Here is a 15,915-nt window from a genome sequence, read left to right as displayed (position 1 = left end):
GGACCTAAGTACTGCGTGGAACTGCTAAAATCTTCTATTGCTCTCGCATTTTCGAACGAAAAGGAATGTGACTTTGGTTCGAAATTCTACCCCTTGAGCGTCCTCCTTAGTCTGGCAAAGATAGAAGTACTCAATTTAAGAGCCCATCAACGTGCACACTAGCGCCACTGCTAATTAATCGTGATTATTTCAATTTAACGAAAGATATTTTAAATAATTTTTAAGAAAAAAAACCGACTTCTATGCGGCCCGGTGAAAGATTATTGTAGATGGTGCGCTATGTAGAAAAGGAGGTAAAACCACCCACTTTTCTAGTAGCATTTCGTTTCTGTAAGGCTCGCAGTTCTAACCTAACCTAACCCACTTTTGTTCGGTTCTGTGAGGATAGCAGTTCAAACCTAACCTAACCCACTTAACGGCGCATGCGGTGCGGTGTACGGGGGTTTGAGCGGGAGGGGTTTGGCCTCATCATACTTTATACCTACATTTTATGGTAGGTAATCATAGTAAGTAGTTTGTTTAGTTTAGGTATCATAGTGGTTTTCCGGGTCAAGGTCTGTGTCCGAGTCCGGGTCTAGTCCAGGTCCGAGTCCAGGTCCGGGTCCGGGTCCGAACCGGATCCGGGTACGAGGCCGGATCTGGATCCGAGTCCGGGTCCCAGTCCAAGTCAAAGTCGAAATTCGAAATCACCAAACATGTAATATGCGTCGTTGAAGAGTTCTGTTCTGATCATCATCAGCAGTTCCAGTTCATCAAATGCGACAGTTTTTAATGTTAATGCTTTATTTTATGATGAAAATACAGAAAATTCTATACGTGTGCCTTTAAGATTTGAGGAGTTCCCTCGATTTCTCATGGATCCCATGTTTAGAACTTGAGCTTGACATAAATATGGCTTAAAAACCTAACTTGCTTAACAAACATAACGAAAAGGAAAAATCGCCAAACGCGAGCTATGCGTCGTTAAAGAGTTTCGTTCTGGTCATCATCAGCAGTTACACTTCCTCAAATGTTACTTTTTAAATGTATATGCTTAATTTGTTGATTAAAACACAACAATCACTATATGTATGCCTTTAAGATTTGAGGAGTTCCCTCGATTCCTTATGGATCTCATCATCAGAACTCGAGCTTGACAGAAATGTGGCTTAAAAACTAAACTTGCTTAACAAACATAACGAAGAGGACAAATCGCCAAACGTGAACTATGGGTCGTTGAAGAGTTCTGTTCTGATCATCATCAGCAGTTCCATTTCATCAAATGCGACAGTTTTTAATAAAAATGCTTGATTTTCTGATGAAAATACAAAAATCTCTATACGCACGCCTTTAAGATTTGAGGAGTTCCCTCGATTCCTCATGGATCCCATCATCAGAACTCGAGCTTGACAAAAATGTGGCTTAAAAACTTAACTTGCTTAACAAACATAACGAAGAGGACAAATCGCCAAACGTGAACTATGCGTCGTTGAAGAGTTCTGTTCTGATCATCATCAGCAGTTCCACTTCATCAAAAGTCACGTTTCTGAATGTATATGCTTGATTTGTTGATAAAAACACAAAAATCACTATATGTATGCCTTTAAGATTTGAGGAGTTCCCTCGATTCCTCATGGATCCCATCATCAGAACTGGGTTTTGACCAAAACGGGACCAATCTGTATGCATATACATACAATCAAAAAAAGAATTTTCAAAATCGGTCCAGTAATGACGGAGATATGGAGTAACAAACATAAAAAAAAATAAAAATAAAAAAAAACATACAACCGAATTGATAACCTCCTTCTTTGAGATTTGGAAGTCGGTTAAAAAGGGGGCCGCTACGTACTGTATCTTGTATTGAAGTACCTTTTGAATACATCAAACTAGTTTCTATGTTTCTGGATTCACCAATTTATAAACTCACAAAAACGGCCGTTTTACTTTGGACGCATAGATTGACGAATCCAGCAACATAGAAACTAGTTTGATGTATTCAAAAGGTACTTTTTAATACAAGATACAGTATAGCGGCCCCCTTTTTTAAATATCTTTCGTTAAATTTAAATAATCACGATTATTTACTCTTCTCTTTCCAAACAGACTCTATGTAGGTAAGTGTGTAAAAATGTCTTAGGTTCACACTTTCACAGTAAAACAAACAAATAGATCCTTAAACACGTATATTTATAAAGTTATTTACAATATCTATCTGCTTTCATTTTGCTTCGTCTGTCAAGCAGTGTCTCGTGCAAAGTGCCCTCTGCTTTAGCTTTCTTCAGGTCGGAAACTGACCCGTCGTTTAGTTTGAGTTTTTTATCTTGGAACTTTTGGAATTTTCTCCTGAAATTAAACAGAATACTTTTGTTATGGTATGTGTATAGGGTATTTGACTGTATTTAAAATAAATTATCTCACACCATGCATGAAATAAAGCACCAGATGATTAACAGAGAAACATAGACAGCAGTTATTTTTAGACACAATTTCTATTTTAAAACCCGTATCAAACTATAAAGAGTAGGTAATTTGATTGTGACGTCACATGCTAGTATTGCTAGTGTTCCATATAAATTCCATAGTAACAAATCGTTTTGATAGTTCGAAAAAATAAACTGATTTGACTAGTAGTCAAATACCCTATTGTGGCCCCGTGACTTGGTCGGTCACAGAAAAAATAGGAATGATAAATATCGCGGCAATAGAGGTCCAACTAATGTTAAATAGTAATAATAAAAAAACTTTACATAAAAGCTATAGCCCAAACCCTCTCGCGCATGAGAGGAGGCCTGTGCCCAGCAGTGGGACGTATATAGGCTCACATTATATAAAAGCTCTCCAAGGGGCCTCTTACTCTATGTGTTGGATCTATATCCCCACACAAGCCTATCAAAAGACCGGATTATAGGAAATCCAAGGATCCGATCTGGAAAGACCTTGGAAAAAGTTTCAAACTCACACGTAGTTAACTTCCACCTCATTAAGGTTCCCTTGCTCCTCATCCGGCAACACCACAGTATTCACCTCCTTGGTCTTGTTGCTGCGTATGCTGCAGAACTCCGTCTCACCCGCTGCTGCGTTCCGAGCCACAACGGAATCATCCTCTGGGCTCACACACATGAATTTGTTTAGTGCACTGAGAATTGCTGTTTTGCCTGTAATAATAAAAATATAGATGGTAAGTAAAAATGTCGCATTAAGAATTGGATATAGATTAGGGAAAAGGATCCATCCTCAAAAATTAATGACTTATGATTTAGACAGATTAAAATTTTAGTGCGTAAATTATGAACAGTTACCTCTGAGCAAGTTCTTGACAGTAATCAGTAAGACTAGATGCTTTTATAACCTTCTAAAATTGTAAACATCAGAAACAATAAATATCATGGTGATGCAATAAAATAAATGATACAAGACCTTCTTGCCACACCGGCTCCCATTGCTCCATCGGTCCCACCGCGTCAGACCTCCCAATCACCACTCCCTCCTTTGACACTCCCAGATATTTCCCATAACCAGACTTGAGGGCAAACTTCGTCTCTCCGGCTGGGAAAGCCGTGAATATCTCCTCCGGCGCCGGCCCTTCACCGTCCCCGTGAGGCGCTCCAACGGTGAACAAGCCGTTATCAAGCGCAGAAATATAAGCGTTGTTTCCAAACTCGATTGAAATGGAACCGACTACATCTTCGATTTTCTCCACTTTCCACCATCCTCCGTGCTTTATAGAATCTTCGTCTACTTTAGAACTGTCCGATTTGTCTTTATTCTTCTTGTGTTTACGCTTTTTTGCTCTGAAACAAATTTATAAAGCGATGTTTAGGTTAAATAGGGAAACAACTGTAGATTTTTAAAATGTATGAGACTTACTTTGGTTTGTCGCCTTTTAAAATAAGTTTTCCTCTTTTCACTGCAGCATATTCGTCAGCCATGCTAAAATAAGATACTTATTGGTGATAAACACTGATTTACTGTAAAATAACAACACTTTTTTTGGGCAAGCAAAGCAAATGACATTGGTGACATAGACATTTTTAGTTACTTTTTTATTCCTTCTGGGTAGGCCAATGACGTATAAAAGAGTGGACTCGGCATATTGTTCTATACATGCAATCAGTTATACAAATACCAAGCATTTCGATGCAGAATAAGTAAACATTATGTTGTCACTTTCTAACCAATATATTTTCTCTTATGTGGAAAAGGATAACAATACTTCAGTGCGTTCTGCTATGGCAACATTTTTCATTTGATGGTCACGTGACATGCCTACTGTGGCCGGTCCGCCATATTCAGTTCACGTTTTCCATGGTACATGAAGCGTCAAAGTGTTCTGTTATTAAAATAAAATATTGGATATTTGGAAATTTTGCGAATATTTCTGTTTAATAATGTGGTGTAGTGGTTAAGGACAAGAAAGGACATAATGCCTAAGTGCAGTTTTGTTGGATGTGGCTCAAGAAAAAAGGAAAACCGGAAAAGTTTGTCGTTGCACCGGTATGTTTACATTTTAACTGAAATATTTGTTATTTCATAGATGACTGCCTTCTTATGGTGTGTATTTAGTTAATAACTAGCCAATAAATACTATTTGCGATATACTGGAATAAATTAAGGATTTATTTTCGATATTTTCGTACTATAGAAATTAGTACATTTGACAGCTAGTGATGTGCTTTTATATCGAATTTAAGAAAAGTTTGGGGAAGAATCTTAACATGTATTTGAAAGATTTTGTATGTACATTTATATTTTCAATTAATTAGCAAAAATTGGACCAATCTCATTTTACGACGGACGATATCCCTTCGCGCCTACATTTTTCAAATTTGCCGCCTTTTTCTACTGAAAAGATCTGGTTGACCAAGTATATATGTATGTATATACTTAAAACCTGTATCCTGAAAGCGGTTGTACTGAGGGAAAGTAAGTAATCATATATTATATAATATTTTTGTTTTTTCAGGTTACCGAAATCTGAACTGAATGTACGAGAAAAAAATGGTTAGAAACCATTGGAACAGAAAATATAAGGCAAAACACAAACTCTTGCTGATGAAAAGTGTAAGTAATTCAAACTTACCTTCATGTACGTTTCCAATATTATAGAAAAAACAAACGGAAAAAGAATCTTTCTGGAACTACCTGAACAAAGTTGTATTATTCCGAATCAGAAATGAATAAAGAATATTTTTGTGTATGAATGTTGTTTTATTCTACATAGGAAGAATAATCTTCTTATGTTATATTTAACTAATAACGGTACCCTAGTTCACAATACCGCTAATTATAAATGGTCAAGCAGATCTTGTCAGTAAAAAAAGGCGGCAAATTTCAAAAATGTAGGCGCGAAGGGATATCGTCCCATAGAAAATTTGAATTTTGCGCCTTTTTCTACCGACAAGACTTGCCTGACCATCTATGCATTTATATTAATAATTAAATTGCAACTTTGTGATATCTGCACTATCGTCTTAATTAATCGTAATTAGTACGATTATGAACTAGAGTAGGTATCGATAATGCAAACGGCCGTCATAAAGACTCATAAGCCAACAAATAGCGTTCTCTCAATTATATGTTATCTTAAGTTACAGGCCAACATCAACATTTTTTCTGCTTTGCGTTAAGGTGGACTGGTAGAGAATATCATAAGACGTATAAACTCCGCCTTTTGTACACTATGTTTTTCTTGTCTTTAAGTGGATCTAATAGGTTTATGTGTTTAAAATGATGACAACTTAGTTTATCGATATCCTTGTCAAATATCAACTTGTCTTCCCAGCACTACAGACCGCCATGTTCAGTTCTCGGCAATATGGCGTCGGCCACACTTTTTTTGTAGGTATGTCGCTTCCATATGATTCTTTTTTCATTGGGGTAGGCTAAGTTTGCTGGCCATACTGCCGAACGGCAACTGGAAAAGAACTTGCACCGAAAATGATTGCATAATTTATATGTTAGAGACTTATTCAAAATATGACACAGTTATTAAAATTAAATTACAGTAATATTATTTTACAGGTTATTAGAATTTTTTAAATCAAGTCACGTATTGTATATAGCGTGTCAAATGACTGTCCCATTTCAAACATAGACAGAGAGAATCATACTATCTTTATCTTACACTAGTACTAGCACCCAAAAGAAAAGGATGAGTATTTTTGTTTTCCTATTTACTGACAAATTGGTTTGACCAACTATAGAGGCCACATACGAATCATCATAGACAATAGTTGTCTATGCAAGTTTGCTCAGTTTGCTTCTGCACGCCATTTTGTAATTTTGAGCATGTTGACTTGTTCACGAAAATGATTATCCTAACGCTAGTTCTTAAATGTAGGAGTATAATTGATTAAGTATAGTTTAATTAGACAAAAGAATCAATACAGCAAAATGGATATGCCAGAAGTGAAGGCGTTCAACGCGGAGGTATTTGCGGTGTTACATTGACGATATCGTAATGGTCCGTGGCATCTTAATAACTTGTGTATTTTCCTTGCAGTTATCCGGGTTGTACGACAACAAGCCTCCGATCTCGAAGGCAAAGATGAGTGCTATCACACGGGGTGCTATTAAGGCTATAAAGTTCTACAAGCACGTCGTACATAGTGTTGAAAAGTTCATTCAAAAATGCAAACCCGAGTATAAAGTGCCTGGTTTATACGTGATAGATTCGATAGTACGGCAGTCGCGACACCAATTCGGGCAGGATAAGGATGTGTTCGCGCCGCGGTTCGCTAAGAACATGCAACAGACCTTCGCGAACCTGTTCAGATGCCCTCCTGAAAATAAGGTAAGTGTCAAATATTGTAGGTTATGACTTATCACTCTTGACATTGTTGATTATATGTACTAGAAATCATAGTCGAAAGCCCCACGTAAAACTATATACCGTAGAATGAATGAATTCACACAGTATTTAATTCATAATTTTTATAATGTTAATGAGAATGCTACAGCCTACAAAATTATATAAAAATGCAAAAAGAAGCAATGAAAATAGATATAAAAAGTAGTATAGGTACTAGTAAAACACTAATGTAAAAAAAATCATCTAAAATAAATTACTGCAAATTTCATGAAAAATATGTATTTTTTGTTTTGTGATTCGGGTATTTATATTTTTTTTGGTAAATTTAACCTCAAGCTTCCTAGCAACTTACAAAAAAGCCTTACATCCCATTGTAATTATAATCTTTAGTATGTCAATTCAAAATTTCCTTTTTCATGGTAAATTTTTGTTTGTGGGCATCATAAACATAAATCCAGGACAAAAATCATATTCTTCCACAAAAATGACTTATCTGACATGAAATACTGATGCTCTTATATAAATTTCAGGGAAACATCATCCGAGTGCTAAACCTGTGGCAGAAGAACAATGTGTTTGGTCCGGAAGTCATCCAGCCGCTGATGGATATGGCGGACCCCAACCATCCGCTGCATCAGGAGATCCAGCAACAGCAGAACACTGCTAATGGTGAGCATGAAAACGAATTTGTCATTTATTCAGGTCATTTTTAGAAAGTGAAAGAGGTATGTCAGGATCGTAGCAAATGGAAATCTGTGGTCTCTGCCTACCCCTCCGGGAAATAGGCGTGATTATATGTATGTATTTTTTAGAATTCATGGGTTAAGACTCCAAATCTGTCAACTAACCTGACTTGAGGACCAAAGCCAAAACCTCCACTTTTTTTTGCCAACAATGTAAATAATTTGGCTTTTTTCACAGACATTTTTCATGAATTATCAGGTTCACAGGCCATAGTTTGGAGACCTATTGGGTTTTGAAGATAAAGTACACAGAGACAGGTTACAATGTCACACAAAAATGTCATATATTCCAGACAAAATCTCCAGTAAATTGGGTTTGACTTTGTTTTTCTGTTAACAGCCCAATAAAAACAGATTATAGTTTTTGTTTTTTTGTGATGACTGACTGGATTGACCTGGCTCTCAAAGGTCATATGGGGCATTATCTATGAAAAGGGACTGCGTCGCACGGCATTGTATTTATATCGGAGCATCGTTAATAATGGCATAAGCACCATCGACAATTGTCACATATTGTGTTTATAACATAGACATAAATAATAATTAAATATTATTTTCACAATTTTCAGGGAGCAGTCTATCCCTGAATACCAGCCACAACACCGACAAGAAGATATCCCCAGTGCCGGCTCCGCTGCACACTCCTCCGGATAACTCTCCTATGGGTGATTCAGTGAGTTTCTTCAGTATATACACAATATAGTTGAAAATATAAATTTTCCCTCTTGTCTTGTCTATTTTTAGGGTTCCGTAGCCAAATGGCAAAAAACGGAACCCTTATAGATTCGTCATGTCTGTCTGTCTGTCTGTCTGTCTGTCTGTCCGTCTGTCTGTCCGTCTGTATGTCACAGCCACTTTTCTCCGAAACTATAAGAACTATACTGTTGAAACTTGGTAAGTAGATGTATTCTGTAAACCGCATTAAGATTTTCACACAAAAATAGAAAAAAAACAATAAATTTTTGGGGTTCCCCATACTTCGAACTGAAACTCAAAAATTTTTTTTTTCATCAAACCCATACGTGTGCGGTATCTATGGATAGGTCTTCAAAAATGATATTGAGGTTTCTAATATCATTTTTTTCTAAACTGAATAGTTTGCGCGAGAGACACTTCCAAAGTGGTAAAATGTGTGTCCCCCCCCTGTAACTTCTAAAATAAGAGAATGATAAAACTAAAAAAAATATATGATGTACATTACCATGTAAACTTCCACCGACAATTGGTTTGAACGAGATCTAGTAAGTAGTTTTTTTTTAATACGTCATAAATCGCCTAAATACGGAACCCTTCATGGGCGAGTCCGACTCGCACTTGGCCGCTTTTTTATAGTATAAACACCTTGCAATTTCTACATCACATTACAATTACTTATTAGTTTTAACCATTACCTTGTGACTATTATTCACTTTTCTGAATAAGTTTCTTTGCAAAGAAATTCTTGCTATTAATTAGGGGAGGCCATTGCCACCTACAGCGTTTGGTGTAGAGCATATGTAGTTGGTCAAACCAAATTGTCAGTAAATAAGAACAAAAAAAAATATACTCATTCTTTTCTTTTGGGTGCTAGTACTAGTGTAAGGGGCTGTCCATAAATTCATCTATTTTTGACGATTTTTGACCCCCCCCCCTAAAATCATCCAAAAATCATGCTTTGAATGACCCCTACGATTTGAAATGACGTAAGACAAAGTATGATTCTCTCTGTCTATGTATGAAATGAGACAGTCCTTTGGCAAGTTTCCCAAAAAGACGTGTCCCAGAAGACGTAGTATCGGCCCAAAGTGTCAATGAGTTCAAGAACAAATTAGATAAGCACAACGCAAATTCTACTCAGCACGGAAAACTCTGTTGATGACTCTGGATACAGGCATTATCAGTTATTTCAACTGCCTGCCTGCTTTATAAATAATAATAATAAGTTTTAGCACTCAATCGTTTACCTTGTCTCTGAGAGTCTCTGTAAAAGAACATTTTCTCTTTAGTTCCAGGACCAACCGTCGGGCAACCAAGGCGTCAAGTTCAACCGCAAGCTCCTCTCAAACGACTTTGAGTACGAGAGTGATGACGACGGCGGGCACGACACGCACGTCTCGCACTCGACGCACGCCACGCACGCCACGCACGCGGCGCATGCGACACACGCCCAGCAGCAGCAGACCGCTGAGACGTTGCCGTTGGGGAGGTATACCAGTTTTTAGGGTTCCGTAGCCAAATGGCAAAAAACGGAACCCTTATAGATTCGTCATGTCTGTCTGTCTGTCCGTCTGTCTGTCCGTCCGTATGTCACAGCCACTTTTCTCCGAAACTATAAGAACTATACTGTTGAAACTTGGTAAGTAGATGTATTCTGTGAACCGCATTAAGATTTTCACACAAAAATAGAAAAAAAACAATAAATTTTTGGGGTTCCCCATACTTCGAACTGAAACTCAAAAAATTTTTTTTCATCAAACCCATACGTGTGTCATAGATAATGGATAGGTCTTCAAAAATGATATTGAGGTTTCTAATATCATTTTTTTCTAAACTGAATAGTTTACGCGAGAGACACTTCCAAAGTGGTAAAATGTGTGTCCCCCCCCCCCCTGTAACTTCTAAAATAAGAGAATGATAAAATTAAAAAAAATATATGATGTACATTACCATGTAAACTTCCACCGAAAATTGGTTTGAACGAGATCTAGTAAGTAGTTTTTTTTTATACGTCTTAAATCGCCTAAATACGGAACCCTTCATGGGCGAGTCCGACTCGCACTTGGCCGCTTTTTATGAACTTTATTTAACACTATTGTGAACCTTGTTGGAATGCACGAAGGTTGATATCGGACTGTAGCAGCGCGCGTCAGTTGACGTCTGTGGCTGTCAAAATGTTAATTGCCCTGCATCATAAAACAGTATGAGTACAGGGCTATAACCGCGAAAATCGAAGTTCGCAAATTGCGGGCATTTTACTCTGTCACTCTAATTACGCCTTCATTGGACTAGAGGAGAAAGATCCCCGCAATTTGCGAATTTTGGTTTTCGCAGTAGCCGCTCTGAATGTGTACATCGGTTTTTGTTTTTACTGCATTTTACACTTGATTGCTCTTTGTCATGTTACTGTGGAGTTTCCAAATGCATTTTAAATGAGCTTGAAGTCTTGCAAAAGCACTGTTATCTGACCTTCCAACCCCGATTTGCTTAAACTTGTTTCTTTTTAAACAAAGTAGGATACGGTAGCTTACAGAACAAAGGAATACACCTTGCGCTAGTTAAATTAACTATAGTTCGTTTTTTTTTAGCTTTAGAAAAAAGGTGAACAATCTTGACGTGTCTTTTTATTAAAAGACACTTTTGAAAAGTAAGCCACGGCAAATATGTACCTAATAATTATGAATCATATTATATGTTTCATATACGATTATTAATTTAAATTCAGCGTTTTTCAATTAAAATACACGTCAAGATCGCATAGTCTTTTTCTAATGCTAAAAAAACCGAACTATTCATAGTTTGCTTTCAATGGAAGTCCACTTATTTATTTATTTAAACTTTATTGCACAAAATATATACAACAATGTACAAATGGCGGACTTAATGCCAGATGGCAGATGGATGACTTATTTTTAATGATTGTGCGGTATTATATTTCTAATACACCATTGTTTTATTGATGCAGTATACTGACAAATCCTGAGATAATGCGGCAGCTGCAGAGCCTTCAGGCGCAAATGCAACTCATGACTGGAATGTCTGGGATGCAATTACCTGTAAGTGATTTTATACAATATATATTATTTTGACGACCGGTCTGACCTAGTGGGTAGTGACCCTGCCTGTGAAGCCGCAGTCCAGGGTTCGAATCCCGGTAAGGGCATTTATTTGTGTGAGCACAGATATTTGTTCCTGAGTCTTGGGTGTTATCTATGTATTTATGTATTTGTATATTATATATATCGTTGTCTGAGTACGCACAACACAAGCCTTCTTAAGCTTACTGTGGGACTTAGTCAATCTGTGTATGAATGTCCTATAATATAAATTTATTTATTTATACAAACTTTTATCTAATTTAATCTGTCCTGTTAGTGTGTAACGTTCAACTTAATTTGACTATTTTCATGTCAACTTTAATCTCACGAAATGTAGTCCTTCCTATGCTAACTTAATTTCTTATTTTTCAGAATTTAATGCCAATGATGACAGAGCTACAGCAGAATCAAAACCAACCATTTTTGGTGAGTATGTATACAAGGTGTCCCAAGAAGTAGTGATATACTGAAGCTGGGAGGTAGAAGATCTAGAGCGCTATCTGAATCACCCCCATGTATGTTCCGCGATTTTTCGTATTTTCGAAGTTTTTTTTTTTTTTATTTTTTCACCTATCGCCGAGTACGATGAGATTTTTATTTATGGTGACGTGAATTATTGCGGTAGATGCTTGATTTTTTTTGTGTGCTAAGCTGATAGATAGGCCAATTCAGTATGGTAACATTTACTATCGTTAGATCTTTGAATGGAATAAAAAAAAAATGAATGCCAAGAAAGATAAAATTACCCAGTATGTTTTATTTTTTTAAGCGCCCTTGAAGTTGTGAACATACTGGGTAATTTTATCTTTCTTGGCATTAATTTTTTTTTTGAAAAAAATAAAAATAAAAAAAACTGAATCCTTATTTACAAGTTACCTTATCAGTATAATAATGACGAGAATAGTGTGGGAATGCCGCCGGGATAGTAACCTGCAGTTCCAACTCCAGGGAATAGGCTACATGACTAATTTTTTTTTATGGTATCAATCGATCGGGTTTGTTTTTAGGATCAAATGTCTATATGGGACCCATTGCATTAAAGTAACACAAAAGTCAGAAATTGTAGTCAAAGTCCGACAGTCGCACTTCACTCGCGAAACGCCCTATACAAAACGGCCAGAGGCCGTGACGTCATCGCCCTTCTTTTAGTATGGACAAAACAAGAAAATTGCGTTTTTGTCGGTGAAATATTGCGTTTATGTATATAGTTGCTATACAATATTTTTTTGTATGAAATGTAAGGAATCGAATGGTACCCTTACTTTTATCGTTTTTGGAAGTTAAAATAAACTTAAATTTGGAAACTTTCAGGTCCTGTAATTTTGTAATTTTTCAATATTTTATTTTAATATCCACATTATTGTGATAAATTGCTCGTTTGCTATCTATTTTACTAGATTTTGTTATAAAATTCAACATCAGTCATCATCCCTATTGGGCTGAATGACCGCAACAGCCGATCGACAGCCTGCCTTTTTTCGGCCGGGCGTCCCTATACTACACCTCATCATCATCTTGCTCGCGTTGTCCCGGCATTTTGCCACGGCTCATGGGAGCCCGGGGTCTGCTTGGCAAATAATCCCAGTAATTGGCGTGGGCACTAGTTTTTACGAAAGCGACGGCCATCTGACCTTCCAACCCAGAGGGTAAACTAGGCCCGTATTGGGATTAGTCCGGTTTCCTCACGATGTTTTCCTTCACCGAAAAGCGACTGGTAATCAAATGATATTTCGTACATAAGTTCCGAAAAACTCTCATTGCTACGAGCCGGGGTTCGAACCCGCGACCTTCGGATTGCAAGTCGCACGCTCTTACCGCTAGGCCACCAGCGCTTTTTTCCCCTACACTATATACTACACCTACATCTAGTATAATAATAATAATAGTAGTTTTCAGAATATCTATTAGAAAAATAATTTGGTGTGATGGACCCTTAGGCATTTCGGCATTTTCAGATAAAAGTATACCATTTTCTTTTTTAGAAAAACCATCATAAACAATACGTATAAGGCTGGTTTTAGTGTCACGCGGACCGTCCGTGCGGATCGCTCCGCACCGGACCAATAAGTATGTATTAAGTCATAGAGAAATATAGTAAGACAAGAGTGCTCACTCCATACATCAGTTCAGACTATTAATTTCAGTGTCTACATCTAGCATCGAGTAGCGGAACTATCAGTACTGCTATTTGACAATAGATGTCGCACCGACCGGAAAGTCTTATCTCAACAACATAAGACTTTCCGGTCGGTGCTACATCTATTGTCAAGTAGCAGTACTGATAGTTCCGCTACTCGATGCTAGATGCTAATAGTCTTTTTGATACTAAAACTGATGTATGGAGTGAGCACTCTATGTATTTTTTTCTCTATGATTAAGTTCAGGGAGCGTTTTAGAGTGGTCCGCGCGGTAGCTTTTTCATACAATCCGCAGTTCGTAATTTATCAAATAATAATATCTGTTTTTTTTTTTCAGAACAAAGAACAGCAGAAACAGAATGAGTCCAAAGATGACATGGTGGAATCTGACATCGAGTTCGTAGAAACAGGGCCGCAGGTTATAGAAATACCTGATGCTAATGACTCCAGGTCAGTTTAGATCATTTATTGTAGAAACTAGCGACCCGCCCCGGCTTCGCACGGGTTAACAAATTATACATATACCTTCCTCTTGAATCACTCTATCTATTAAAAAAAACCGCATCAAAATCCGTTGCGTAGTTTCAAAGATCTAAGCATACATACAGACAGACAGCGGGAAGCGACTTTGTTTTATAGTATGTAGTGATGAGACGATTCTATGTCATTAGGATACTACACCTATAAAACAATGTCCCCCGCAGCGTCTGTCTGTATGTATTTATGTATGTTCGCGATAAACTCAAAAACTACTCAACGGGGTTTCATGCGGTTTTCATTTGTCAAAGAAGTGATTGTTGAGAAATTTTCGGTTTATAATTTGGTAAGGTTTTGTGTAACCCGTGCGAAGCCGGGGCGGATCGCTAGTGTATATTATAAATAGGCATTGTCAAATACAAGTGATATAGTATTAAATAGAAGAGTGCCCAGCCCATTGTGTAAACATTTAAAAAAATCTGCATTTTATGACTGCAGGAAGTAACGAAGCTTATTTGTTGTAATATCATTGAGATATACTTGGTCAACCAGATCTTGACAGTAGAAAAAGGCGGCAAATTTGAAAAATGTATGCGCGAAGGGATATCGTCCCATAGAAAATTTGAATTTCGCGCCTTATTTTAATGACAAGATTTAGTTGACCAGCTATAGCATGTGATTTTTATAAATCAAAAATGAAAATCAATTATTTCGTAGAAATAATCGAATATCAGATCACGATCACATACATATTGTACATCATCATCATCTTCCTCGCGTTGTCCCGGCATTTTGCCACGGCTCATGGGAGCCTGGGGCCCGCTTGGCAACTAATCCCAGTAATTGGCGTGGGCACTAGTTTTTACGAAAGCGACTGCCATCTGACCTTCCAACCCAGAGGGTAAACTAGGCCCGTATTGGGATTAGTCCGGTTTCCTCACGATGTTTTCCTTCATCGAAAAGCGACTGGTAAATATCAAATGATATTTCGTACATAAGTTCCGAAAGACTCATTGGTACGAGCCGGGGTTCGAACCCGCGACCTCCGGATTGCAAGTCGCACGCTCTTACCGCTAGGCCACCAGCGCTTCACGTACATACATATTGTACATAATGAATGATATATATATATTTTTTTTATTATTACAGCTTTATTTATTTCAGCGAAATGTGTACTGTTTGTAATATAACAGTTTTTTTTTGATATAATATAATTTTTGTTTATTTTATTATGTTGTTTTATTACTTCATTTCACTGATCCCTGTTGGGTAAAAGCCTCCTCGAGTCCCTTCCATTGTTCTCTGTCTGTAGCTAGTTTCATCCAATTTTTTCCCGTTTTTTCAACTACTTCAACTATGTCGTCTGACCAGCGCTTTTGTGGCCTACCCTTATATCTTTTTCCTGAATTTCCTTTTCGAATGAATGATATATTATTTTGGTATTATTATTGAATCTGTGATTGTGTATGACAGGAGTCCGTCGCCCCGGCGCAGGCATCGGTCTCGCTCTCGCTCCCGCGGCGGGCGGCGCCGGCGCAGTCGCTCTCGCTCCCGCTCGAGCCGCTCGCCGCGGCGGAGGCGAGACAAGGACCGCGACCGGGAACGGGACAGGTACAGTGCTCTTCACCTTATATTATTACTTTTTCTACTCCTGCACTTTTATTTGTCATTTAAAGGGTCGTGCACACACCTTTAAAACCCTACCTTATAGTTGTCAAGACAAGTCTTTAGTCTATTCCCCAAAAAAGAATTTGTGCTTACACGAAGTATCTTTTTGGCGATTTTACGATACTTCATGTAATGACCACTTAAAAAGTATTGAATGAAAATACAGTGTTGCCAACCTTATTTTTAATGTCATCTCTGACAAATAAGTGAACCATAGACATGTTTTTTTTTTAATTTCATTCATTCATTCATTCTTTTCCCGCCCGTACCCTCCATTTTGCTACTTCATGAATTCAAATTTT

At 37.5% G+C, this 15,915-nt stretch overlaps 2 protein-coding genes across 2 annotated transcripts in view; one reads left to right on the top strand and one right to left on the bottom strand.

The window, feature by feature from the left end:
• Positions 1-2,150: 2,150 nt before the first annotated feature.
• LOC134651868 (protein FRG1 homolog) lies at positions 2,151-3,980 on the bottom strand. Its single transcript, XM_063506990.1, has 4 exons — positions 3,850-3,980; positions 3,400-3,773; positions 2,942-3,137; positions 2,151-2,325 (listed from the first exon to the last, which is right to left on the bottom strand). Exons 1-4 carry the CDS (start codon positions 3,909-3,911, stop codon positions 2,178-2,180), a joined length of 780 nt encoding a protein of 259 aa, XP_063363060.1. The 5' UTR covers positions 3,912-3,980; the 3' UTR covers positions 2,151-2,177.
• Positions 3,981-6,224: 2,244 nt separating this feature from the next.
• LOC134651707 (uncharacterized) overlaps positions 6,225-15,915 on the top strand; it is a 46,464-nt gene continuing 36,773 nt past the window's right edge. Inside the window, exons 1-9 of the mRNA XM_063506808.1 lie at positions 6,225-6,411; positions 6,485-6,775; positions 7,324-7,462; positions 8,106-8,209; positions 9,522-9,721; positions 11,198-11,288; positions 11,703-11,756; positions 13,806-13,918; positions 15,419-15,556. Coding sequence (XP_063362878.1) covers positions 6,376-6,411; positions 6,485-6,775; positions 7,324-7,462; positions 8,106-8,209; positions 9,522-9,721; positions 11,198-11,288; positions 11,703-11,756; positions 13,806-13,918; positions 15,419-15,556 — 1,166 coding nt within the window. The 5' untranslated portion in view covers positions 6,225-6,375. The remainder of the gene's footprint in view (positions 6,412-6,484; positions 6,776-7,323; positions 7,463-8,105; positions 8,210-9,521; positions 9,722-11,197; positions 11,289-11,702; positions 11,757-13,805; positions 13,919-15,418; positions 15,557-15,915) is intronic.

This window comes from Cydia amplana, chromosome 10, assembly GCF_948474715.1.
Source record: "Cydia amplana chromosome 10, ilCydAmpl1.1, whole genome shotgun sequence".
Taxonomy (NCBI): domain Eukaryota; kingdom Metazoa; phylum Arthropoda; class Insecta; order Lepidoptera; family Tortricidae; genus Cydia; species Cydia amplana.
Note: the sequence above shows the minus strand (reverse complement) of the source record. Positions and strands in the feature narration are given on the sequence as shown.

Bases quoted from the DNA above. Each gene is read 5' to 3' on its own strand.
- LOC134651868 (XM_063506990.1), bottom strand. From the start codon at position 3,911: ATGGCTGACGAATATGCTGCAGTGAAAAGAGGAAAACTTATTTTAAAA. The intron at 3,774-3,849 runs GTAAGTCTCATA...AATTTGTTTCAG, and splicing joins TTAAAAGGCGACAAACCAAA to AGCAAAAAAGCGTAAACACA. The intron at 3,138-3,399 runs GTCTTGTATCAT...TTATTATTACAG, and splicing joins GGAGCCGGTGTGGCAAGAAG to GCAAAACAGCAATTCTCAGT.